The following is a 20,933-nucleotide window of genomic DNA, read 5'->3' as shown; positions in this document are numbered from 1 at the left end:
GATACTTTCTCAAATTACATTTCTGATGTGGTATCAGATTTTATTTATCAGACTATTGTCTAGGCCAGGGGTCTTCAACCTGTGGGCCGTGGACCGGTACCAGGCCATGACCTTGGCCACTGGGCCGCAGGAATGGCTGGTGAGTGCGCGCACATGTATGCGCACCCCCACTTGGCTAGCGCTGCCATGCAGGTGCTAGCAGCCCCGTTTGCACATGCGCGGGGGCATTAGGTCTGCCACCAACATCACACAGGCTCTAGCGGCCCACTTGCGCATGTGCACAGGCACTTGCACTACCGCGTGTGTGCACCTGTTTGTGCATACGCACATATACACACATATACACACACCTGCTCCTCCCTTTCCTTCTGGGCCGTCAACCCGGAAAGGTTGGGGAGCTCTGGTCTAGGCTACAGTTCTTCCTCCTATCTCAAGGTTATTCTCCTCCTATTACACTTGCCTTTAATAGCTGAAAGTTTTTCCATAAAACTGCAAAAATACATGTTTAGTGGATTGAAAAAACATTTTAAATATTTCAGATATTTTTCATTTATCTTAAGGTGATTCGCGTGGTCCACCAAGCCATCAAGTTGGCCCACTCTCAGAAAGGCGACATGACCAGAATAGTGGTGGCCCAGATCACGGTCCTGAAAGAGGTCCCTTCCGAGGTGGTCAAGAATGGAATGATGGTAGAGACAGTAGGGGTATGCAAGACAGGAGGGCACCTCATTCAGATTTCCATGATGATTTTGATCGAACAGATGAATTTCGTGAAGACTTTCATCCAGACAAGCGATTTGGACACCGTTTACGTGAATTTGAAGGAAGAGGAGGTCCACCTCAAGAAGAGAAATGGAGAAGAAGTGGTCCAGGCCCTCCTTTTCTTCCTGATCACAGAGAATTCAATGAAGGAGATAGTAGGGGTCCAAACCGTGGAGCTCCTGGGTCATGGGATGGACGGAGATCTTCAGATGAGCGATTCTCTCATGATCCAGAGGAAACACGATATCGAGGAAGAAGAGATGAAAAGTAAGAATTCTAATAATTTTATTAATTGAAAATTAGGCAAAGTGTTCTTTCTTGTTTCATATTTAAAGAAAAGTATTTAATTCTAATAATGAACCAGCTAATTTAAATATTTGTACATATTTAAATTCTTATGCATGTGTCTTATCAAATCATTATTAAAACAAAGTTATAAAAATGGTTTTGTACAGCACTTATATCTTAGTATTTATTTCTGTAGACACCAAATAAAGGAATTGGGAACCAGATTTATTAGGAATACAGATCAGTCCCTTTGGTTAGAATGCAAAGAACTATTTTAACTTCAAGTTAAAGGCCTAACAATCAGACCTTTGATTCTTTAATCTGTAACACTCCTCCCTTTCTCTGTTAATGAAGTTGTACTAGCTGAATTTTGTAGAGTTCATAGTGAAAAAAAATGTGCAGTTAAACTGGCATCAGGCTGAAGGTTCTCCTTCAAACTACATTGTTAATGGCATATGTAAATTTAAATTACAAATAGACTTTAGAATAAATCATTTTGAAAAAATGCTTCCCTGAAATATTTTCTTGATTTTGAGTTGACTATAATAATGCCATTACCAATAATTCAGCATTATAAACAATCCTATCTTCAGAATGTTGGAAAAAATGACCTCACTGAGATATTTACTTAAATATAAACTGTACTCTTGTAGATCCTGAGCTATATTTTATTAAAATCTGAATACTAAAATAGAAACATTTGTTTACAGCTTGGTAATGAAAAAGATATAATGACGGAAGCTTTAAGGTTTCTTTGTACATTTTTTTCCATAATCCCTCTCTGAAACAGCTGGCAAGATTTAGGTTTACTAAGTGTATCAGTTCTAATAAGTGTCTCAGTTCTAACCACTGCAAGTTCTTTAATATAAGAAATGGAATACCAATTAAGTTAGATAATATTGTTAACCGAGTTTAGTTCAGATAAAAAGTTCTTGCATATGAAATAGCAACTTTTATACTATTGCTCTGATGCACTGCTTCATACTTATACTGTTGCAGAATTAGTAGAATACATTATAAAACAGAAATAATTGGATTATCTTGTTCCCAGTTCTTATAGAAGTCAAGATATTTTATGTTTTCCCCTAATTTTTTTTTCAACGTTCACTCATTTAATTTCTTTTAGGCATACAGGAACAAATTAAGGAAATGCAGATTCAGAAACAAATAGAAACTTGATGTTTGTGTTAGTAGCTACTACATAGTAACTCTTACATATTTTGTTTAATGTTGTGGCCTTCCTAAGATCTTGCACAGTGCTCTGAGTAGATTTATGTTTGAACTGTTCATTTTGCCAAGTGCTTTGGAAACCACACAAATTTTTTAGTTTGGTTCACATGTGTATAGAAATCATGTTATGAGGTTCCAAGCTATGCAATAAGAAACCTGTGGCCTACAGCTACTTTTTCACTTTAGTTTTTCACTCACTCAACTTTCATAAAGCTGAGTATTCAAAAATTCACTTCTCTCTCTATACAGCAATTTTTACTGATACAAACAAGATATGGTTGGCCTCAATGATACTTTGCTTGAATCTGGTTTGCAGTTCAGTTGCCATTATTCAGTAACAGATAACCCACTATAATTCTTATCTGTAATTTGATTTTTATATTAATCAGTCATAATACTGAACTTTTTTTCCCCTAATAGCCAGTATGGTACCACAGTGGCCTTTCTTGTGATAATGAATGTCAGAGGCTAATAAAACTGCAATTAAGACACAGAAAAAGGGAGCATAATACAAATGGAGTTTGAATGTTCACAATTTGAATCCATTTTCAATAAGTTCTTTGCTGTAAATAGAAATTGGGAAATCCCCAAATGAGATTTAAAAGAATGTTAAGGATAAGCTTGTCCCCTTTCCACCATGGATAGATTAATTATTTACACTTTGTCCAGAGTTTTCAAACTCATGAGTACTTCATGAATTTTATATCATATATGAATGTATTCAATTTGATTAGTTAATTGATTGGAACTCGTATAAGCAAACACATTTGTTGTTGCAAAGTCACTTTGTGACTTTAACAAAAGTTCTGATTTCTGTCAAAGAATAAAAGTAAATAGTTGTTAATATCTACATTTGATTTTAGCCAAAAGGTTGAGAAGCTGTCATTCTGTAAAACAATTGTAGTGTTTCAAAGTTTATTTTGTAAAGAAATTAAAATTTTAATTGAATATAATCTTGACAGCATGAACTTCTACATAAGGCAATATTCCTACTTTGTTTGCTGAAGCTTTAGGAGAGGCACGCCCTCAAGGCATGAAGGCCGAGGACCAAGAGGAAGAGACAGTTTTCCTGGACCTGATGATTTTGTGCCAGAAGAAAAATTTGACTCGTCAGAGGAAAATGCAAGGGGAAGAGATCACAGTGGTCGGGGAAGAGGTCGAGGTACTCCAAGAGGTATAGTTCATGTTCAATTAAAAATAACATATGATACGGTCCACATTATTCTAAGCCTTTTTTGTACTTTGTATTACAGTAATGTGCACTTTGATATCCCATATCTGGTTTTTTTAATATAGGAGGACGAAAAGGTCTCCTTCCCACTCCAGATGAATATCCTCATTTTGAAGGCCGAATGGATGGAAATCGAGAACCAGGTGAAAATTTTAAATCTGTGCTAGACTTGAGCACTATTGAATACTAGTGTTCATGCACTATTTTCCATTTGCTTGGAAGTAATGCTGCTTTCACATACTTGATTTGAAAGGTAAATGCTATGCTATATCTTTTGCCTCCTTTCATTTACCAAAAGCTAGGCAATCTGCTTAGATCATTCTAAAAAGTTTCTCCCTTGCACTTTCAAGTTCTGCTTCAGATTTCCATAAAGAGCTATCAGTCATTTCAGTTTACTTTTAAAAAGTTAAACAATATATTTTATTTCACTCTATCCCTTTTGACATCCAAATAGCTTGCTTTCCCTGTACTTGGAGTCATAAAGACAAGAAATATATTTCACTTTATTGTTTCCCTTAACTTTTTGAAAGACCAATCACCTATTATAAAAAGTGTTGGGTTTCAGTAATTATAGTTAAACAAGGATCAAACCTTGGTGCTGTTGTTCACATAGACTCCCCTTACATTTCTGAATGACCTACAGAACTCTGATAACATTGGCAAAATTCATAAAAAGTGAAAGGGAGCAAATACTTTTTCAAATAATTGTGTGTGTGCATGTGTAATTAAGAGTTGATAATAAATGATATCTGATTGACAGGAATTTAAGGCATGTATCTTTGTCACACTGTCTGGGTTTGGGTTTGTTTTTAATAAAAAAGAGTTTACAGAAAAATTTCTACTATGAAATTATTTACTTGGACTAAATTTCTCACCTCATTGTCTTTTGTCATGATCAGGTCCCCGCCAAGACCACCCTTCTCACGATGGACATTCTCCTGCAAATCGAGAACGTTCCTCCTCACTGCAAGGAATGGATATGGCCTCATTACCACCCCGCAAACGTCCTTGGCATGATGGACCGGGAACCTCTGACCACAGAGAAATGGAAATGCAAGCTGGGCATCCAGAGGAAAGAGGAAAAGGTAAATTACAATTTTTTGAGAGGTTGAGTAGTATCGTATATACTAACATATAATATGTGGATAAGCCAACCTTCAAATTCTTAACCAAAATGCCATGAAAATGCACCATCTGGAGATAAACCAATTTTCAAAATTCCCATTGTTTTCATTTTCACTATTGGCTTATTTCAGGTGGTGCATTTTTCATGATATTTTGATTAAAATTTTAGGATTGACTTATTAGCAAATGTATATGGGATATATGGACCACTTTTAAAAAGTATGGTATTACCATATATACTCATGGATAGCCCATCTACGCAGAAGCCAAACCAATTTTGGGATTATATTTTGGCACCTAAAATCTCAGCTTATTTCCTGCGTATATATAGTAAATGACAAATTGAGAAATGCTGGGAATGAGAGCTAGTTTGGTCTAGTGCAGGGGTAGGCAACCCAAAACACTCAAAGAGCCACTTGGACCGGTTTCCCACCAAAAACAAAACACCCGGAGCCGCAAAACCCTTTTGATATCTAAAATGAAGATAACACTGCATATATCCTTTTTTACCTTTATTATAGGTGTTTGTGTGTGTTTGTCTGTGTATGTGTGTGTGTGTATATATATATATATATATATATATATATATGTGTGTGTGTGTGTGTGTGTGTGTGTGTGTGTGTGTGTGTGTATGTATATGTATATGTACACATTAAAAATAAAAGTAAAAATATGACTCTTGGGAATATCCATACTATTAAAACAATGATCACCAAGAGAGTGCTTTAAGAGAATAAAATTACATACACACACAGGTAAAAAAAGGATATGTGCAGTGTTATCTTCATTTTAGATGTCAAAAGGGTCTCTCTCTCTCTGTCTCTCTCTCTCTCTCTCCCTCCCTCTCTATCTGCCCTTGGTCTGCCACTCCTCTTCTCCCCCCCCTCTCTTTCTCCCCCCCCCCTATCTGCTGCTCACCTGGCAAGCTTCAAGCTGTTGTCCAACAAGCTCAGGGGTAGGCAACCTCGTCTCTTTTATGACTCATGGACTTCAACTCCCAGAATTCCTGAGTCAGCCTAGCTGAGCTAGCTAGCTCTCTCCTGCCCTTCCTGCTTCCTGCAGAGACGCAGCAAAGGGAGGAGCTCCTCCCAGTAAGCTGTTCAGCTCCTCGGAGAACACTGTGAGTGCACCCTCTTTTACACATACACACACACACACAAAACACACAGAGAGAGAGAGAGAGAGAGAGAGAGAGAGAGAGAAGCAGGGAAGTGCAATTGCCTCTCTCTGTCTCTCTCTGCAAAAGCAGAGGAGGCTGGGAGCCACAGGGGAAGGCTCAAAGAGCCGCATGCGGCTCCAGAGCCGCAGGTTGCCGACCTGTGGTCTAGTGATTAAGGCACCAGGCTAGAAAGGAATTTACCATGAGTTCAAGTCCTGCTAGGTAACTTTGGACCAGACACACTCCCAATCCAACCTTCCTTACAAGGTTATTGTGGGAAAATAGAACAAGGAAGGTGTGTGTGTGTGTATTAATTTTTCCAAACTCTCCCCATACATATACCGTGATATTTATCAGATGTTAACATACATTCTTTTTACATTCATATATAAGATACTTTTGATAAAATGAAATAAATACATACACATGACTTGGTGTTGCTCGCCCATTTCCCCTTTCACTGTATCCACATTCCTTCTTCTCTACCTTCTTTCTCCCTTTCTTCTCTTTCCTACTTCTCTCTTCTTCCATTCCTCTTCTCTTTCCTTCACCACTTCTCCCCACTTCTCTTCTCCTCCAACCTTCCTACTTCCTTCTCCCCTCCTTTACTCTTTTCTCTCTCCTCTCCTTTCTTCCCTCTCATCCCTCTTCAGATACAATTCAGGGGTAATGTCCGAGCAACTCCTCTCTCCAAATTTCCCTATCTGTATTATATACAATAAGATTAATTTTCTCTTACATTAATACTTCTATTTATCTAACCTTTTTGGTATATACTTCTATAAATATTTATACAACCTCCAGTTATTCAATACTGTGTCGCCTGGGTCTCCCTCCTTATCTGCTCCTTCTTCTTAACAAGGAAGGTATATTGAATATGTTCACCACTTTTAGTTATTTGTAAAAAATAATAAGGGGACATAAATAAAAAATAAAATAAAAATGAATCTTAATAAAAATATTTAAAAACTATTACCTATTTTCTTTTTATTCTTTTTAAAAATTAAATCCATATTTAAACATTTGGGACTGCAAAACAATTTATTCCTGCCACTTCACTCCAATTTAGCTTTATCTAAATAAATGAAAGTAAATTATATTTAATTATTTCAGAAACTATCTCTCAGGGGTTCCCTAGGATTGATGCAATGACCAAATAAAAACCTTGTTACTATAGTCTGCTTCTGTGTCACTTTTTGTTCCTATTCTTTCATTGCTTAGCCTCTATTTTTCCTCTGAAAGTATTTACTTTTGAGGCTGAGAATATAAAAATCAGAGTCATTTCCCACAAAATAATAGATTTCATACTGATCCATAATAAATATATTACAAATCGGTAAAGTCAAAAAATTCCTGTTTATCTCATACAGATAACATTACCTGGAAAATTAAAACCCTGGAACTACCCAGTCTAACTGCCATATATATTGTTTATTATAAATTAAATATAGCGTTAAAAAGGGGAGGAGGGATCTCCCTAGTATCACTGTTACAGCACATTGAAGAAGCAGATGTTTATAGCAGTTTCCTTGGTTTTTCATACTGTACTAGAAATACCAATAACTGGGAAGGGTCGATGAAAATAAAACGTTGAGGGACATTCAAATAAAAAGCTAAGAAAGTTAGGTGATGCTACCCATGCTGGCCATTAGTTTGAAAGATGCCATTAAATAGTGTATATCTTCTTTAATTTCCAAAGATTGTGATCTGACAAGGCATGTTGTACATCTTTCTTCAATAGCTACAAATTCTAACTTTGCAGAAATGGCAAAAATTTCTGCTTATTTGAAGGATCATACACAAGAAAGATATTATTGTATGGAGAAGATGGATAGATTATATTCAGAAAAAATAAGGGACTATAAAGTTTCATTTATTTTATGAGTAAATTTTATAGTAACTGTTGTAGAGATTTGTTTATATGACTTAATTTAAGGGGAGTGAAAGGTTAAGTATGATGGGTTTTTTTCTCTTTTATTTTCTTTTTTTTCTTTTTTCTTTTTTCTTTTTCATTATTGTTAACTTTCTTAATAATAACCCTGTATTCTGCTCTAGGAAGCGAGGGGGAGAGGGTTGAGGGTGGGTGGGTGGGTGGGTAATGATAATATAGACATGGTAAACGCTTGGGCATTTCCCCTATGCTGCGTTCATGTGTGAGAGGGATGAGAGGGGAGGAAGGAGTAGGGAGGAAGTAGGATAGTTAGAGGAGAAGGGGAGGGGAAGAGAGTAGGAGGGGAGGAGAGAAAGAGGAGGGAAGTGGGGAAGGATTAGAGAAGGTGGACGCAGCCTGGGGGGAATGGGCAGGCGGTAGCAATGGTTAGGAATTTAATTGTATTTTGTATGAATGGAAAATAAAAACTTTTTTAATAAAAAAATAGCTACAAATTCTAAATATATTTATTAGCCAGTACAGTAGGACTTGTATCACTAACTTTAAAAAAAAAATCTGTCTCTGTCTCTCTCATTTAAATACACACACAAAGATTCTGGGGTGGTAAAGTGTAAAAAACGTGAGATGACATTCTTTGTATTTTCTGTCAGAAAGATAACAATAACATGATCTAATTTCAGTTTGCCCTTTTTTATTGTAGGACGTGGAAAATCGGGGCTTTCACAGAGAATGTCAAAATCTGGAAGATCCAGTTCTTTGGATGGAGAACACCATGATGGATATCATAGAGAAGAATTTGGAGGACCTCCAGGAAACAATCCTTCTAGAGGAGGAAGAAGTGGGAGTAACTGGGGAAGAGGAAGTAACATGAATTCAAGCCAGTCAAGGCGAGGAGGTTCTAGAGGTGGAGGAAGGGGTCGATAGAAGTGGACATGACTGGGAAAAAAAACCCCAGTCTTTCCACTTGTTGCAGAATCATTGCAAAAATAATTCTGCAATCCTACAAACATGGACTCTAGATGGAGATAAGTGATTGTTCATTAGTTCCTAAGGTCTTTTCCAACATTAAATACCAGCTAATAATACCATCACAACAATCTTTGTTTCATTTCCATACCATCCCAATTCCTTGTCATATCCATATTTTTTAAATTGATATCTGAAGATAAAGCTGGGTGTTTTTGTTTTTCTTTTTCTTTTTAGTGATGTGAGATATGGAACACATCCAGATTTCAGTTCATGTCAAGAACTTGTTTCTATATGTACAGTTGTCAGGAAAAGTTAAAGTTGTTTTTGTATGAATACAGAATGCAATTTGTCCAAAAATTAACAAGAGTGTGTGATTTTTCTATACACGTTTTCACATATCATAGAGGAACCGTCTCCTAAAATTTCTATGGACATTTTCTGTGTTGGATACATGCACTGCCACAGAACTAGCTATCACAGTTACTTACACAAAGTTTTTAAGCCTCACATGTTCAGTTAGCATGTTATAAAAATATATAAATGAAAGTCACTTTTGTTAATTACTAGGAATGTCTTTCCCTTCCGTAACCAGAACGAGCAGAAGAGTTTCGTGTACAGATTCCCTGAGTACTTCTTGGTCCATAGAGTGAGATATTTGTATATGGTACAATAAGGACTTATAGTTAAAACATATGAACATTGTTCTGTAATCTGTTAATTAATGATCAGTTCTGATTTATTCAGAAAAACATCCCAATATTCTGCCATTTGACCACTTTGAAATGCAATGGAAGACCTCAGATAAGAAAGAAATGTAGCTAACCCCTAATGAAAACCTTTGAAGAGTCTGAATGGGCTTCTAAATTGATGACTTGAATTTGTTGTTTCTGAAGCTATAATTTAACCAAACCATTTAACATTATTTTTTAAAATAGATAAACATAGCTTCAGAAATATCAAGAAAGAATACCTAACTATAGTCTGAATATCTAGACATAACCTTAAAAAGCCTTTACATATTTTCCTTAAAGGTGTAAGTACCGTTTCTTTCCATTATAGTACTGTATCTGTTTTACATTTATTTTACAATAAAATGTCCTCAGTTGAGATGTTTATTATCCAGTATTCTGATTCTGAGACAATTTAAGCTTTATTTATCAAAAGTTGGTTTTACACATCACAATATGTTTTGTTTTGCTTAGCATGATGTGCGAATCCATCATGATTTGGCATAAAAACAAGGCAGATAACTAGCCTAATATATATGATAGGATTTATTATAAAATGTATACACAATTGCAGCCTAGAAATTTCTATATATTGTGTACATAGATGTTGAGCCGTTAAAAGATCAATGTGATTTTAGGTAAGACATTAATTTAAAAACCTAGCCTTGATAAGAATTTAAAATATTTTAGGGTCAGCTGTATAGTAAGCCAACCAACTTATTCAAAGCACAATGAACAAGGCAATCATTCTCATTAGGAGTATGCAAAACAGGTACATTTCTTCATTTTTGCAAGTCGTAAGAGTCATAAAATCAAAACAATGTTTGATACCTTCACACCACTTATTAGTTACACAGTTAAAGTGAATTAAGCGACCTTGTAAAGGACTCTTAAATGTTTTTCTTTGAGAAAAAATAACAAATTATACAAGTTTGTATAGAACAAATACATATGTACAGATATTTCTCCATTTTTGGTAGATAAATTATAAAGCCTATTCTATTTTGAATATTTTTGACTTTTCCTTACCAAGTAGAGGACATCAATTAGCTTTGGGAATACCTATTCCACAGGTCGGCAACCTGCGGCTCCGGAGCCGCATGCGGCTCTTTGAGCCTTCCCCTGTGGCTCCCAGCCTCCTCTGCCTTTGCAGAGAGAGAGAGACAGAGAGAGGCAATTGCGCTTCCCTGCTTCAATCTCTCTCTCTCTGGGTGTGTGTGTGTGTGTGTGTGTGTGTGTGTGTGTTTGTGTTGTGTGTGTATGTGTAAAAGAGAGTGTACTCATATGTTCTCTGAGGAGCTGAAAAGCTTACTGGGCGGAGCTCCTTTTGCTGCGTCTCTGCAGAAAGCAAGAAGCAGGAAGGGCAGGAGAGAGCTAGCTAGCCCAGCTAGGCTGACTAAGGAATTCTGGGAGTTGAAGTCCATGAGTCATAAAAGAGACGAGGTTGCCTACCCCTGATCTTGTTGGACAACAGCTTGAAGCTTGCCAGGTGAGCAGCAGATAGGAGGGGGGGGGAGAAAGAGAGAGAGAGAGAGAGAGAGAGAGAGAGAGAGAGAAAGAAAGAAAGAGTGGGGGAAGAGGAGTGGTAGACCAAGGGCAGAGAGAAAGAAAGAAAGAAAGAAAGAGTGGGGGAAGAGGAGTGGTAGACCAAGGGCAGATAGAGAGGGAGGGAGAGAGACAGAGAAAGAGAGAGAGAGACCCTTTTGACATCTAAAATGAAGATAACACTGCATATATCCTTTTTTTAACCTGTGTGTGTGTGTGTATGTATGTATGTATATGTGTGTGTGTGTGTGTGTGTGTGTGTATGTATATATATATATATATATATATAATATATATATATATATATATATATGTAGGTCTTTGGTTGTTCGGGTTTTCTCCCGCGTAAAATTGGAAGTGTCTTGGCGACGTTTCGACGAAGTCCCATTCGTCATCTTCAGGCTGGTGTTTTCAGCTTCGTGCTTTGAGCAGCTGCTCGAAGCACGAAGCTGAAAACACCAGCCTGAAGATAACGAATGGGACTTCGTCGAAATGTCGCCAAGACACTTCCAATTTGACGCGGGAGAAAACCCGAACAACCAAAGATCTACATACACCCGCGAAAACCTCAGAAAACATATATATATATATATATATATATATATATATATATATATATATATATATATATATATATATATATACACATACATACATATACATATACACACACACATACACACACACAAATACCCCCCCACACACAAACACACACACCTATAATAAAGGTAAAAAAGGATATATGCAGTGTTATCTTCATTTTAGATATTAAAAGGGTTTTGCGGCTCCCAGTGTTTTGTTTTTGGTGGGAAATGGGTCCAAGTGGCTCTTTAAGTGTTTTGGGTTGCCTACCCCTGACCTATTCCTATTCAGAAATAAATTTGTCTCACGGCTGTAATGACAAATTAAGCAGGGTAGACTGCATTAATTTAAATAAGCTTAAAGTAAGGAGTAAACAAGCACAGACTAATAAAAAAGCAGGATGTACCTTTTTTAAACTTGTTTTCCTGTCTTCACTATAGTTAAGAAGTCTAAATTCTGGGGTCTAGGCTAGGGCAACTCACTGGCCAACATGCTGCCACCAGCTTGCCACCTCTACACAATGCATAGTGAGCAGCCGGAGGGAGAGCCAGGTGACCAGGTGGACAGAGCATGGTGGGGCAGGTGGAGGGGAGCTGGCAGCCAAGGTCTTCCCATTTTCATACGCACTGCTGCTGCCACCTTGGCAGTGGCTCCAAGCCTGGCTTGGCAGTGGCAGTTTTGAGCACAGTGCGGCAGTGGCTGAGGCCAGCGTGGCAGTGAGTATGTGAATATGGGAAGCTCCCAGCCACTGCCATCTCCCCACTGGCTGCCCTGATGGCTCTGAGCGCTGCCTAGCTGCTCACTTGGGTCTCCCTCTGGCTGCCAGCCAGACAACTGTGGCAAGTTGTCACCACAGATAGTTGGCTATGTGGAGTTTTCTTCCTGTGGCAAGTTTTGCTTTTCAGATTTATTTCATTAATACAATGATCTCTAATTTTTCTTGCCCTAAACCAGCAGATATAAAACCTATTTTCATTCCAATGAAAAAGTAACAGATCAAATTTAATATTAAGAAAATATAGAAAATAGTAAAAGTACATTTTAAATGAATTCTTGATAAATCCCAAGGGTTGAACATCACAGAAAAGTAGTTATCCTCATATGTGCAGGAATTTAAATAGTGAATGAAAAAATATAATTAGTAAATTGATAATTTGGCACAACATACTTCCATGTTCTTTGAACTCAACATAAAAAGTAAAAATCCATCACAATTTTAGACATTCTATTGAATTTCCCCCATATGTCACACTAGGGAATAGAACAGCCTTTCTGAACTGGAGTTCTACAGAATTCTTAAGGTTGAAGTTGTAACAGTTCTGTGAGAGACTGTAACTTAATTTAAAAAAAAACTTTGTATATCACACAATCCTAGCATTTGCAATAATGGGAATTTTTATGTCACAACTCAGCTGCTGATTGCCAGTTTGCTGTTGTAAAAGTTGTAAAATTGAATTGTACAGGTTAGAAGTGAATTGTATTGTGATGATGATAATATAATAATAATAATAATAATAATAATAAATTTGGAAGGTACCTTGGCGGTCATCTAGTCCAACCCCCCGCTCAGGCAGGAAACCCTATACCATTTCGGACAAATGGCTGTCCAGTCTCTTCTTAAAAACTTCCAGTGTTGGAGCATTCACCGCTTCTGGAGGCAGGTTGTTCCACTGGTTAATTGTTTTAACTGATGGTTTTGCATTTTTTTATCATTTTATGCAGGAGTTCCTTGAGACCATTTCAAGAGTTCTTCCAGAATAAAAAACTGAGAAAGGCTGAAATAGAATAATATACTCCAAGTCTGTAGACTAATTTGTATAGTACAAATACATTTGGGTTGCAATCCTAGTCATTTTGGGAGGGGCTTAAGCCTCACTTTAGAAAGGATTACAAAGTTTATTTTATTGTACTTCTGAGACTTCTTCAAATAATCTTTTAAATGATTGCATGAAAATTTGTTCCACATTTAAATATTTAGCAGCTTTTTGATTTACAACTATTTTCTATTGCATGACATATGCTATCACAAATCACTGACTCAAACACCAATTTAAATTAAAAATTATCATTTTATTAATCTGTAACTCACTACTTGATCCCTTCTTAATGCACGACTGTGGAAGTACTACTAGATTTAGCAAAATTTGTTTTTGAATAAGTTGTCTAGGGTGGAGCTCTGTAGATTTCTGGGGGGCTTAAATATAAGCATTTGCTTACAAGTTGTTCCTTTCATTAATAAAAAATCTATGACATAAGACTTTTCTTATTCAATAATAGACATTTGGACAGTTATTGCATGTATTTAACTTGTTAGAAATTATTTTCTAGAATGCTAGTTTATTAAGCATTTGAGTTTGAATGTTAAACATACTTCCCTAGATTTAATGCTTTTGACTTTAGAGAATACAACACATAAGAGGTATGCTTTACGGGCTACAATATAAAGAATGTACTTTGCACTGCAAAATTGTGACACCAACTCTGAATTTATGTAGTTTGTAGATGTAGTAACAAGGCAAACTGGGTTGTTCTTACACTTTTAATGCGGGACAATTAAAGCAAAATAATTCATAGATTCCTCTAGGTCCATTTCCCTTGCTGATTGTCCCTCAGGAAAAAAAACAATCACTTGCTCTAATTTGGATTTGGGGCAAATTTTTCAGATAATCAGATCCAGACCTAGTTGAAACCTAGGAGGGGGCTGGTAGGAAAGCAAGAGAGTAAAGTCTTCTACAGGGCAGCCCTCTCCTGCTGATGTTGCACTGGCAGCGGGATTTAAAGAGTTCAGAGGCTGCTCGGTAGGAAAGCTCTCCTGTTTAATTGGGCAACCCTCTCCCACATGCAGACAATATGCCTGGAACAAAGGTTTGGTGTATCTTTCAAGTTCCCCAAAAGATAGGTCACAGGCACCAAGATACTTTGTACCTCTGACTAGTCCATCAGTAACCTCTGACTATCATTCTAGCACTCTTGAAAGATGTGAAGAGGGAGGGAGAACTACATGAAACAAGAAATATAGCAAGGTAAAGCGAGAGACAGCATGAGGGAGAGAGACAGTTGACACTAGTGACTTTTTTTTTCTTCAAGCTGTTCAGAAATACATTACAGGTGCAAAAGCATTGTTGGAATGCAGAAGAGTACCATAAAGTAAAGGGGATGGGAATGATCAACAAGGCAAAACTCTTTTGAGAAATGAGATTCCAGAACATATACAGAAAACCTCTTCATGCGTATGGCTTTACATGCTAATTTCACCATACAGATAATATTCTAAAAGAACACATCTCCAACAAATTATATACCTAACCTCATCTAACCCAAGTCTGTTATGCTGTCCCGGACAAAATGGCCAAAAGGGCAGTATCACTGACTGGAATGGAGAAGTGGTAATCACAGCAGTCGGAAGGCTAATAGCACCATCATTAAATTATTGACAAAGCATCCTAATCACATCCACCCCAAAATTGTGTCAGAAGAGGGCAAACACTTCAATAACGAATAAGTAAAGGAAATGTTAAACTGCCTCTCCTATAGCCTGAGAGTAAGAGAAATCGTGAGACTGTAAATTTTAAAAATGGTTAATGGGACACGTTTGTGCAATGGCTGGAGGAGCACACATACTCTACAAAACCTTCGGCTCCTTCTACTGCCAGTGTAGGCAGTTCAGTTTTAAGTCACATCTTTTATTTTATTAGTACTTCTCAGGAGTCAAACAGCAACGGTGAGGCAACTGAATTATCTCCTTGTCTTTTGTCTCCTGGGATTCACAAAGTAGACGCTGTAGAAACTTTCTATTCAAGGACTCCTGGGATTCAGCCTGCATATCCTGCTCTGCGCGTTACTTTGAAAAGCGGCCCGGGGTGCCTCCTCCGGGAGCAGTCTTCTCAAGCCTGGGAGTTGGACTTCCAACGACAGGTTAACTCACACTGGAAGAGCTTTAGAAACACTTCGTCGCACGAAGCTACTCAGGAAGCTGCTGACATAGCGCAACCCGGCAGTACCGCCAGGTAAGGAGGAAAACAAGTAGGCGGCTCCGGCTCCCAGCTGGACCACAGCTCCCAGCACCGTGAGCAGCGTACTTCGGAGCCCGAGAGCAGCGTATAGAGTTCCGCCCACGGAGCCCAAATACAGGATGGTCAGGCCGCGCCGGTCAGGATCGCCCAGTAAGCGACTCGGGCCCTGCAAGAAACCAGCGGCTCCCAACGCAAAGGCCGAGCCCAAGGACCAGAGCAGTGCAAACTTCCGGAGCAGCAGGAGCGAGCCATAAAGCGCGGCCAGGCCGAAACACAATGCAGCCAGCAGCAGACACAGGGCACTTCCCACCAGTCTCTGCCAACGGGACACCCTTGTCGGTAGCCACGGATCCGGCTCCGGGTCGGCCGCCGACGACCACATTCCGGTCGCGGGGAAAGGGTTCATGTGCCGCAGCCAGACGCCCAACCCCGAGCCAGTTTCTTCTGCCTCGTCCTGAGGAGGTGTCTGAGGAACTGACAAAACCGTCGAGCCACTGCCGCCGCCCTTGGACTGAGCTAAATATTCTTGCAGTTGTCGGTTCAGATCTGCCATCTTGACGAGCAGTCTCGGGAACAGGCGGGAGGCGAAGACAGTAGATGGACGAAAAGGCTACTCTTCGGCCCGGTGCTTCTGTAACTGTGGGACGCAGCCGCCTTCGAAAAGCACCCCTGCTAAACAAGATGGTTGGCCATCTTGGTTTGGTTTATTTAAAAAAAAATCAGGCACCAACTTCAAACACGTGATTTTCGTTCAGGCAACTGCTTGCGTGCGTTCATACAAAGATTCAGATGGGCGGAGAACGAATTTGCGCAGGTAGTCCTGCCCCCGCCACTCTCCCACTTCCTCGCGGGCGCTTGAACGAGAAGAGCATTTTCTAGACCAGGGGTAGGCAACCTTGGCTTTTATGACTCGTGGACTTCAACTCCCAGAATTCCTGAGCCAGCATGGCGGGCTCAGGAATTCTGGGAGTTGAAGTCCACGTGTCAAGGTTGCCTACTCCTGGTTTAGACTCCCTTTATCTCATCCTTCCGGCTTCAAAGACATCAACTGCGCATTCGCAGAAGGCAGGAGAAAGAGGGGCGGTACTTCCGCACTGTACATTCGCGGGAAAAGATGTGATGGCCCCGTTTGGTTCTCGGTTGGCAATTGCTAGGGAAAAAGCAGAACCTGGAACTAGTAGTGAGTCTGGGCACTTTGTACAATGCTCTAAGATTGTTGTGCTGCTTGTTGATGATGTCAGATTACTTCACTATTACTCCATAGCGGGAACATAATGGCCCCAGAGTAGGGGTTCTTTTCATTTTGATCATTACTTCATAATTTCAAAGTAAGAGGACAAAAAGACCTGAAAGACCAAGTTAGGGACAAACGGTCATGGAAAAATTCTGTGTGGTCACTAGGAACTTAAAATGACTTGTTGGCAAATAATCAGTAATCAAAGGGACAAAAATTGGTGATTATTTCCCATTAGTAGTACATCTGTGGTGAGCATATTTTCTCTGGTACATCAACATTCAAAATAGAGCATCAGCAATTAAGCAGATCTTCCACCTGTAATTTCAAGCATTACCCCAAAACCTTTCACCATGTTTGCTGCTGATTGCACCTACATTTTTGGGAAATAAGTCCAAATGAATGAGGAAAAACAAATTTTCAGTGACATGTTGCCCTTCGTGGTCTTGTATGCCTTAAGAAGTTTATCAACCAGCTGAATCTAGTTTGGTGCTCTGTAGTTGCCAAGAAAATTCTCAACATCCTTGAATCCTTTCCAGATGATTTTCTCTGGTCCTATTAACAGTTCTTTGAACCACTTGTCATTGATGGTGTATCTAATCTGTGGACTAACAAAAATGCCTTCCTTAATCTTAGCATTATTCTTGGAAACATCTGTCCCAGATAATGAAAACCTTCACCTTGTTCATCACTCACAAAATTTTTCAAAGCTTTATGTGTGAACCAAAGGCAAAAATATTTTGGGAGGTCAACAAGTGGTTCGTGTGCCAAATTTTTCTGTGCTGGAACCAAATTTTTTGAGAGTGCTCATTGATTTTTTAATAAAATGCAATTCTCTTCCATGACTCCCATTTACAGAAGTAAAATTAGTACCTGAGCTGCATTCCAAGCAGCAGAGCCATTACTTTTGAGTTCTCCACAATATTCCATGTGTGGAATATCTCCATTTGGTACTTGGTGTATTGAATGTTTTTGTATGTTTCTTTCATGTATGCAGCATAGCCAACAGGTATTAAAGGGTCTATATCACCATTTTGTAAAAACAGAAGATTTCTATAAAACAGTACGACAGACATGTCAAACACAAGGCCCAGGGGCCAGATGCGGCCCGCGAAGTGGTTTCATGTGGCCTGTGAAACCATCCTGGAAACAGTGAGGGAACGGCCCCCTCTGCCTTGGCCCTCTGTCTTGGCCGGGAGCCAATGTACAATTTTGTTGTGGCCATCTATCCTGAAACACATTCAGTCTTAGCTCCACAAGGCCGTCTGGAAACAGTGAGGAACCAGGAGAACCTTGAGCAGCAGCCTTGAAGTGGGGCTGGGCTTGGTGCCGCGGGTGCTCAAGGGCCAGGCTGGGCATTTGTCCTCTGCTGCCCAGGGCTCCGGGCAGCCCGCACCACCATCCTGACCCCCCCGCATGGCCTGAGATATACAGTGAGGCTCCTCCAGTGGACCATGCCTTGGCACTTGTCCTGGTCCCACCCCCTTCTGCCAGAGACCCTCAGATCTGTCCCACTCCTGCCCAGACCTCCATAGGCACCCTTGACGCGAACGATGTAGAGCTGGCCACACCCAACCAGTAGGCCACACCCACTCCATCCACGCCCACCTAGTAGGCCGCACCTACCCTGACCATACCCACCCAGGGCAACAGCAATGCTGATGCGGCCCTCAGTGAAATTGAGTTTGACATCCCTACAGTACGAGATAGGTTAAATTACAGGTTATTTTCTTGATTAGCAGCCAGAAATCTATAAGACACACCCAAAAACGTTCAGAAAGCAAAATCCAGTAGAATAAGGGTTATTATTGCAGTGACTCTTAGGTATGGTATTGTAACTGCAACAATAAACACACCTGATCTGTTTTGGTCAATCCCAGGGTCATTTACAACATACACCAGTTCCAGATGTCTAATAATATATTGATTATAGATATATGCTAATCCATGTATTACCGCAATGTTCTACTTCATGTTCTCAAATTCCCCACACTCATTCTTGAAAAACAGATCAAAATTTGTAGGATTCCTCAATCCCATGTGCTAGACATACATTCATTACACCTTTACTGGTAATGAAAATTATTTTTGTGATTTAAATTTCATAATCAAATTAAATATTGTATTAATTAATACTTAAATTAATAATTTAATAACTATTGTGAATAATATTATTGCACTAACTTTATCTCCTTAAAACAGTGGTTCTCAACCTTTCTAATGCCGCGACCCCATAATACAGTTCCCCATGTTGTGGTGACCCCCAACCACTTATACATCACCGGTGCTAGGGGAGTGGCCAAAGAAAAGGGGGAAAAAATGGCAGACAGCCTTGTTTGGCGACCCCCGTGAAATGGTCGTTTGACCCCAAATGGGGTCCCGACCCACAGGTTGAGAACCACTGCCTTAAAATTTTGTCATATTCTGACAAAATAGAATGCATGCATAAATTGTTTTCTTTGTTTTACCTTGATGTGACCAAGATTGACCCTATTGAGGAGTATCACTGAAGATAGTCAATGGACCAATAGCAGATTCCCCTTCCCCTGTACATGCTGTGCCCTGTCTCCCCACCTTTCAGTCATAACCTGTATTTTTATTGTGCTTATAGATGTATATCCTTATGGTTTTGTATTGCTTTTAATGTTGTAAGCTGCCTAGAGCCACCTGGAAACAACATGGACTGCAAACAAATTTAATAAATAAGTGTATTCTGTAATAGTAGTTATTGGGACATAAGAAATTAAATGAGAACCACTGAATTAAAAGCATAACCGTTCTATTGTTGTACTTGCCCAGATTCAGGTTTTGTGAGATGGGCAGCTTTACAAATTTGTATTGGGATATTAAGAATATTCCTAAAAAGATGGAGAGATACAATGGCCAGAGGCTCAGAATGAGACTCTTAACCGTGGATTTAACAGGACTTATTGGTCGCTCTAATCCTACAAGCTATTAAGAGTATCTCTGGAGTTGAATCCAACCCTATAGCGCAAGCAAGTCATAGCCATAGTGTCACTGCGGTTTGCTTTTCACCGCGCGGCACTATGAAGTCCCACCACGCAGGACGGCCGCCCTCGCGATTTCATTATTTATTATTTCATTCCCTTTCTAGGAAAAATATGTGCTGGGCCGAGGGGCGGGAGGAAGATCAGGCCGCCTGTCCTGACCTAGAGGGGCGGCCCGCCACGGCAGCAGCACCGGGCGGAGAACAAGACCAGGCGGGCTGCGGGGCGGCTGCATTCGGGACCAGGGCGCTGTGGCGCGCTCTTTGTCGCTCTCCCCACGACCCTCGCACCGAAGCTCGCTGGCCAAGAGCGCTTTGGATTCACGGCCGCCATGACGGGCAGGTAGGAGAAGAAACAACGAGGTCCACCGCAGTCGCCTGGAAGCTCGGTTGGGCTTCACTTGCCAGGGCGGGCAGAGACTGAACGCCGAAACGGCCTCGGCGCCTTCTTCCACGAGACCGCTCCGCTACCCCTGGGAGCTCAGTAGCTGCCAGGACTCGCCCTTCCGCGGGACTTAAAAAAGAATTGTCGGTTTTGGTTTGGGGGCGGGGGTATGAAACATAACTGCCAACTGAAGAGAAAACTTCTTTGCCCGTTAACTTTTATACTACAACATATTTACTAAGGCGATGAACTTTCCCTCTTCTGGCTGAAACGGCTTATTTCTCTTATACGTGATGCGATCATTTTTGCTTTGAGAGGCCTTGCAGATACTGAATTCCAAATGCTTGTTGTCAACAGCAGATGGCAACTCCTGTCTTTGGTTGATGGCAAAGAAGGAAAGCGGGCATCAATCCTGATATGTACTTAGATGGGAGACCATAGGGAAATCCAGTTTTTCAATCCTAGACTGGAAAATCAAAAAACTTCCTGAAAAAAGGCAATATTCTGCTGCTATAATTCCTGTGATCAAACAAGTCACATGTAAAATACACTTGCTACGTGGGCTGGTTTTTTCTTAAACAATCTTTTTGCATGTCTTACTAGCTAAAAAACTATTATAGAACAGTGAAATACATCAAACAGGCACTTTACATAGGGAGGGTGAAAGCTTTTATCCTGTTGTTTGACTCTTTAGAAACCTGTTAAATCTTAGATGTTATTATTTGCCTCTCTGGACCATTAAAATTGTAGATGTTTTTCACCAGATATTGAATTGATTGTATGT

The 20,933-nt window shown here is 39.7% G+C and overlaps 3 protein-coding genes across 5 annotated transcripts in view; 2 read left to right on the top strand and 1 right to left on the bottom strand.

Annotated features, from left to right (window-relative positions):
• WDR33 (WD repeat domain 33) overlaps window positions 1-9,762 on the top strand; it is a 67,051-nt gene extending 57,289 nt beyond the window's left edge. For 2 of the 3 annotated variants that reach the window (XM_039347144.1, XM_039347145.1), the window contains exons 18-22: window positions 561-1,029; window positions 3,288-3,454; window positions 3,577-3,654; window positions 4,411-4,596; window positions 8,387-8,610. In XM_039347144.1, coding sequence (XP_039203078.1) covers window positions 561-1,029; window positions 3,288-3,454; window positions 3,577-3,654; window positions 4,411-4,596; window positions 8,387-8,610 — 1,124 coding nt within the window. Of the gene's footprint in view, window positions 1-560; window positions 1,030-3,287; window positions 3,455-3,576; window positions 3,655-4,410; window positions 4,597-8,386 lie in introns of all 3 variants that reach the window. The other variant, XM_039347143.1, reaches the window with a different exon arrangement.
• Window positions 9,763-13,559: 3,797 nt separating this feature from the next.
• SFT2D3 (SFT2 domain containing 3) lies at window positions 13,560-16,417 on the bottom strand. The gene has a single exon (XM_039347142.1). The coding sequence runs from the start codon at window positions 16,074-16,076 to the stop codon at window positions 15,432-15,434; it is 645 nt and encodes a 214-aa protein (XP_039203076.1). The 5' UTR covers window positions 16,077-16,417; the 3' UTR covers window positions 13,560-15,431.
• A 163-nt stretch (window positions 16,418-16,580) lies between these two features.
• LIMS2 (LIM zinc finger domain containing 2) overlaps window positions 16,581-20,933 on the top strand; it is a 35,979-nt gene continuing 31,626 nt past the window's right edge. The window contains exons 1-2 of the mRNA XM_039347140.1: window positions 16,581-16,703; window positions 19,873-20,107. Coding sequence (XP_039203074.1) covers window positions 20,097-20,107 — 11 coding nt within the window. The 5' untranslated portion in view covers window positions 16,581-16,703; window positions 19,873-20,096. The remainder of the gene's footprint in view (window positions 16,704-19,872; window positions 20,108-20,933) is intronic.

This window comes from Crotalus tigris, unplaced genomic scaffold (assembly GCF_016545835.1).
Source record: "Crotalus tigris isolate CLP2741 ecotype Arizona unplaced genomic scaffold, ASM1654583v1 scf7180000018053.2689490, whole genome shotgun sequence".
NCBI classification, from domain to species: Eukaryota; Metazoa; Chordata; class Lepidosauria; order Squamata; family Viperidae; genus Crotalus; species Crotalus tigris.
Note: the sequence above shows the minus strand (reverse complement) of the source record. Positions and strands in the feature narration are given on the sequence as shown.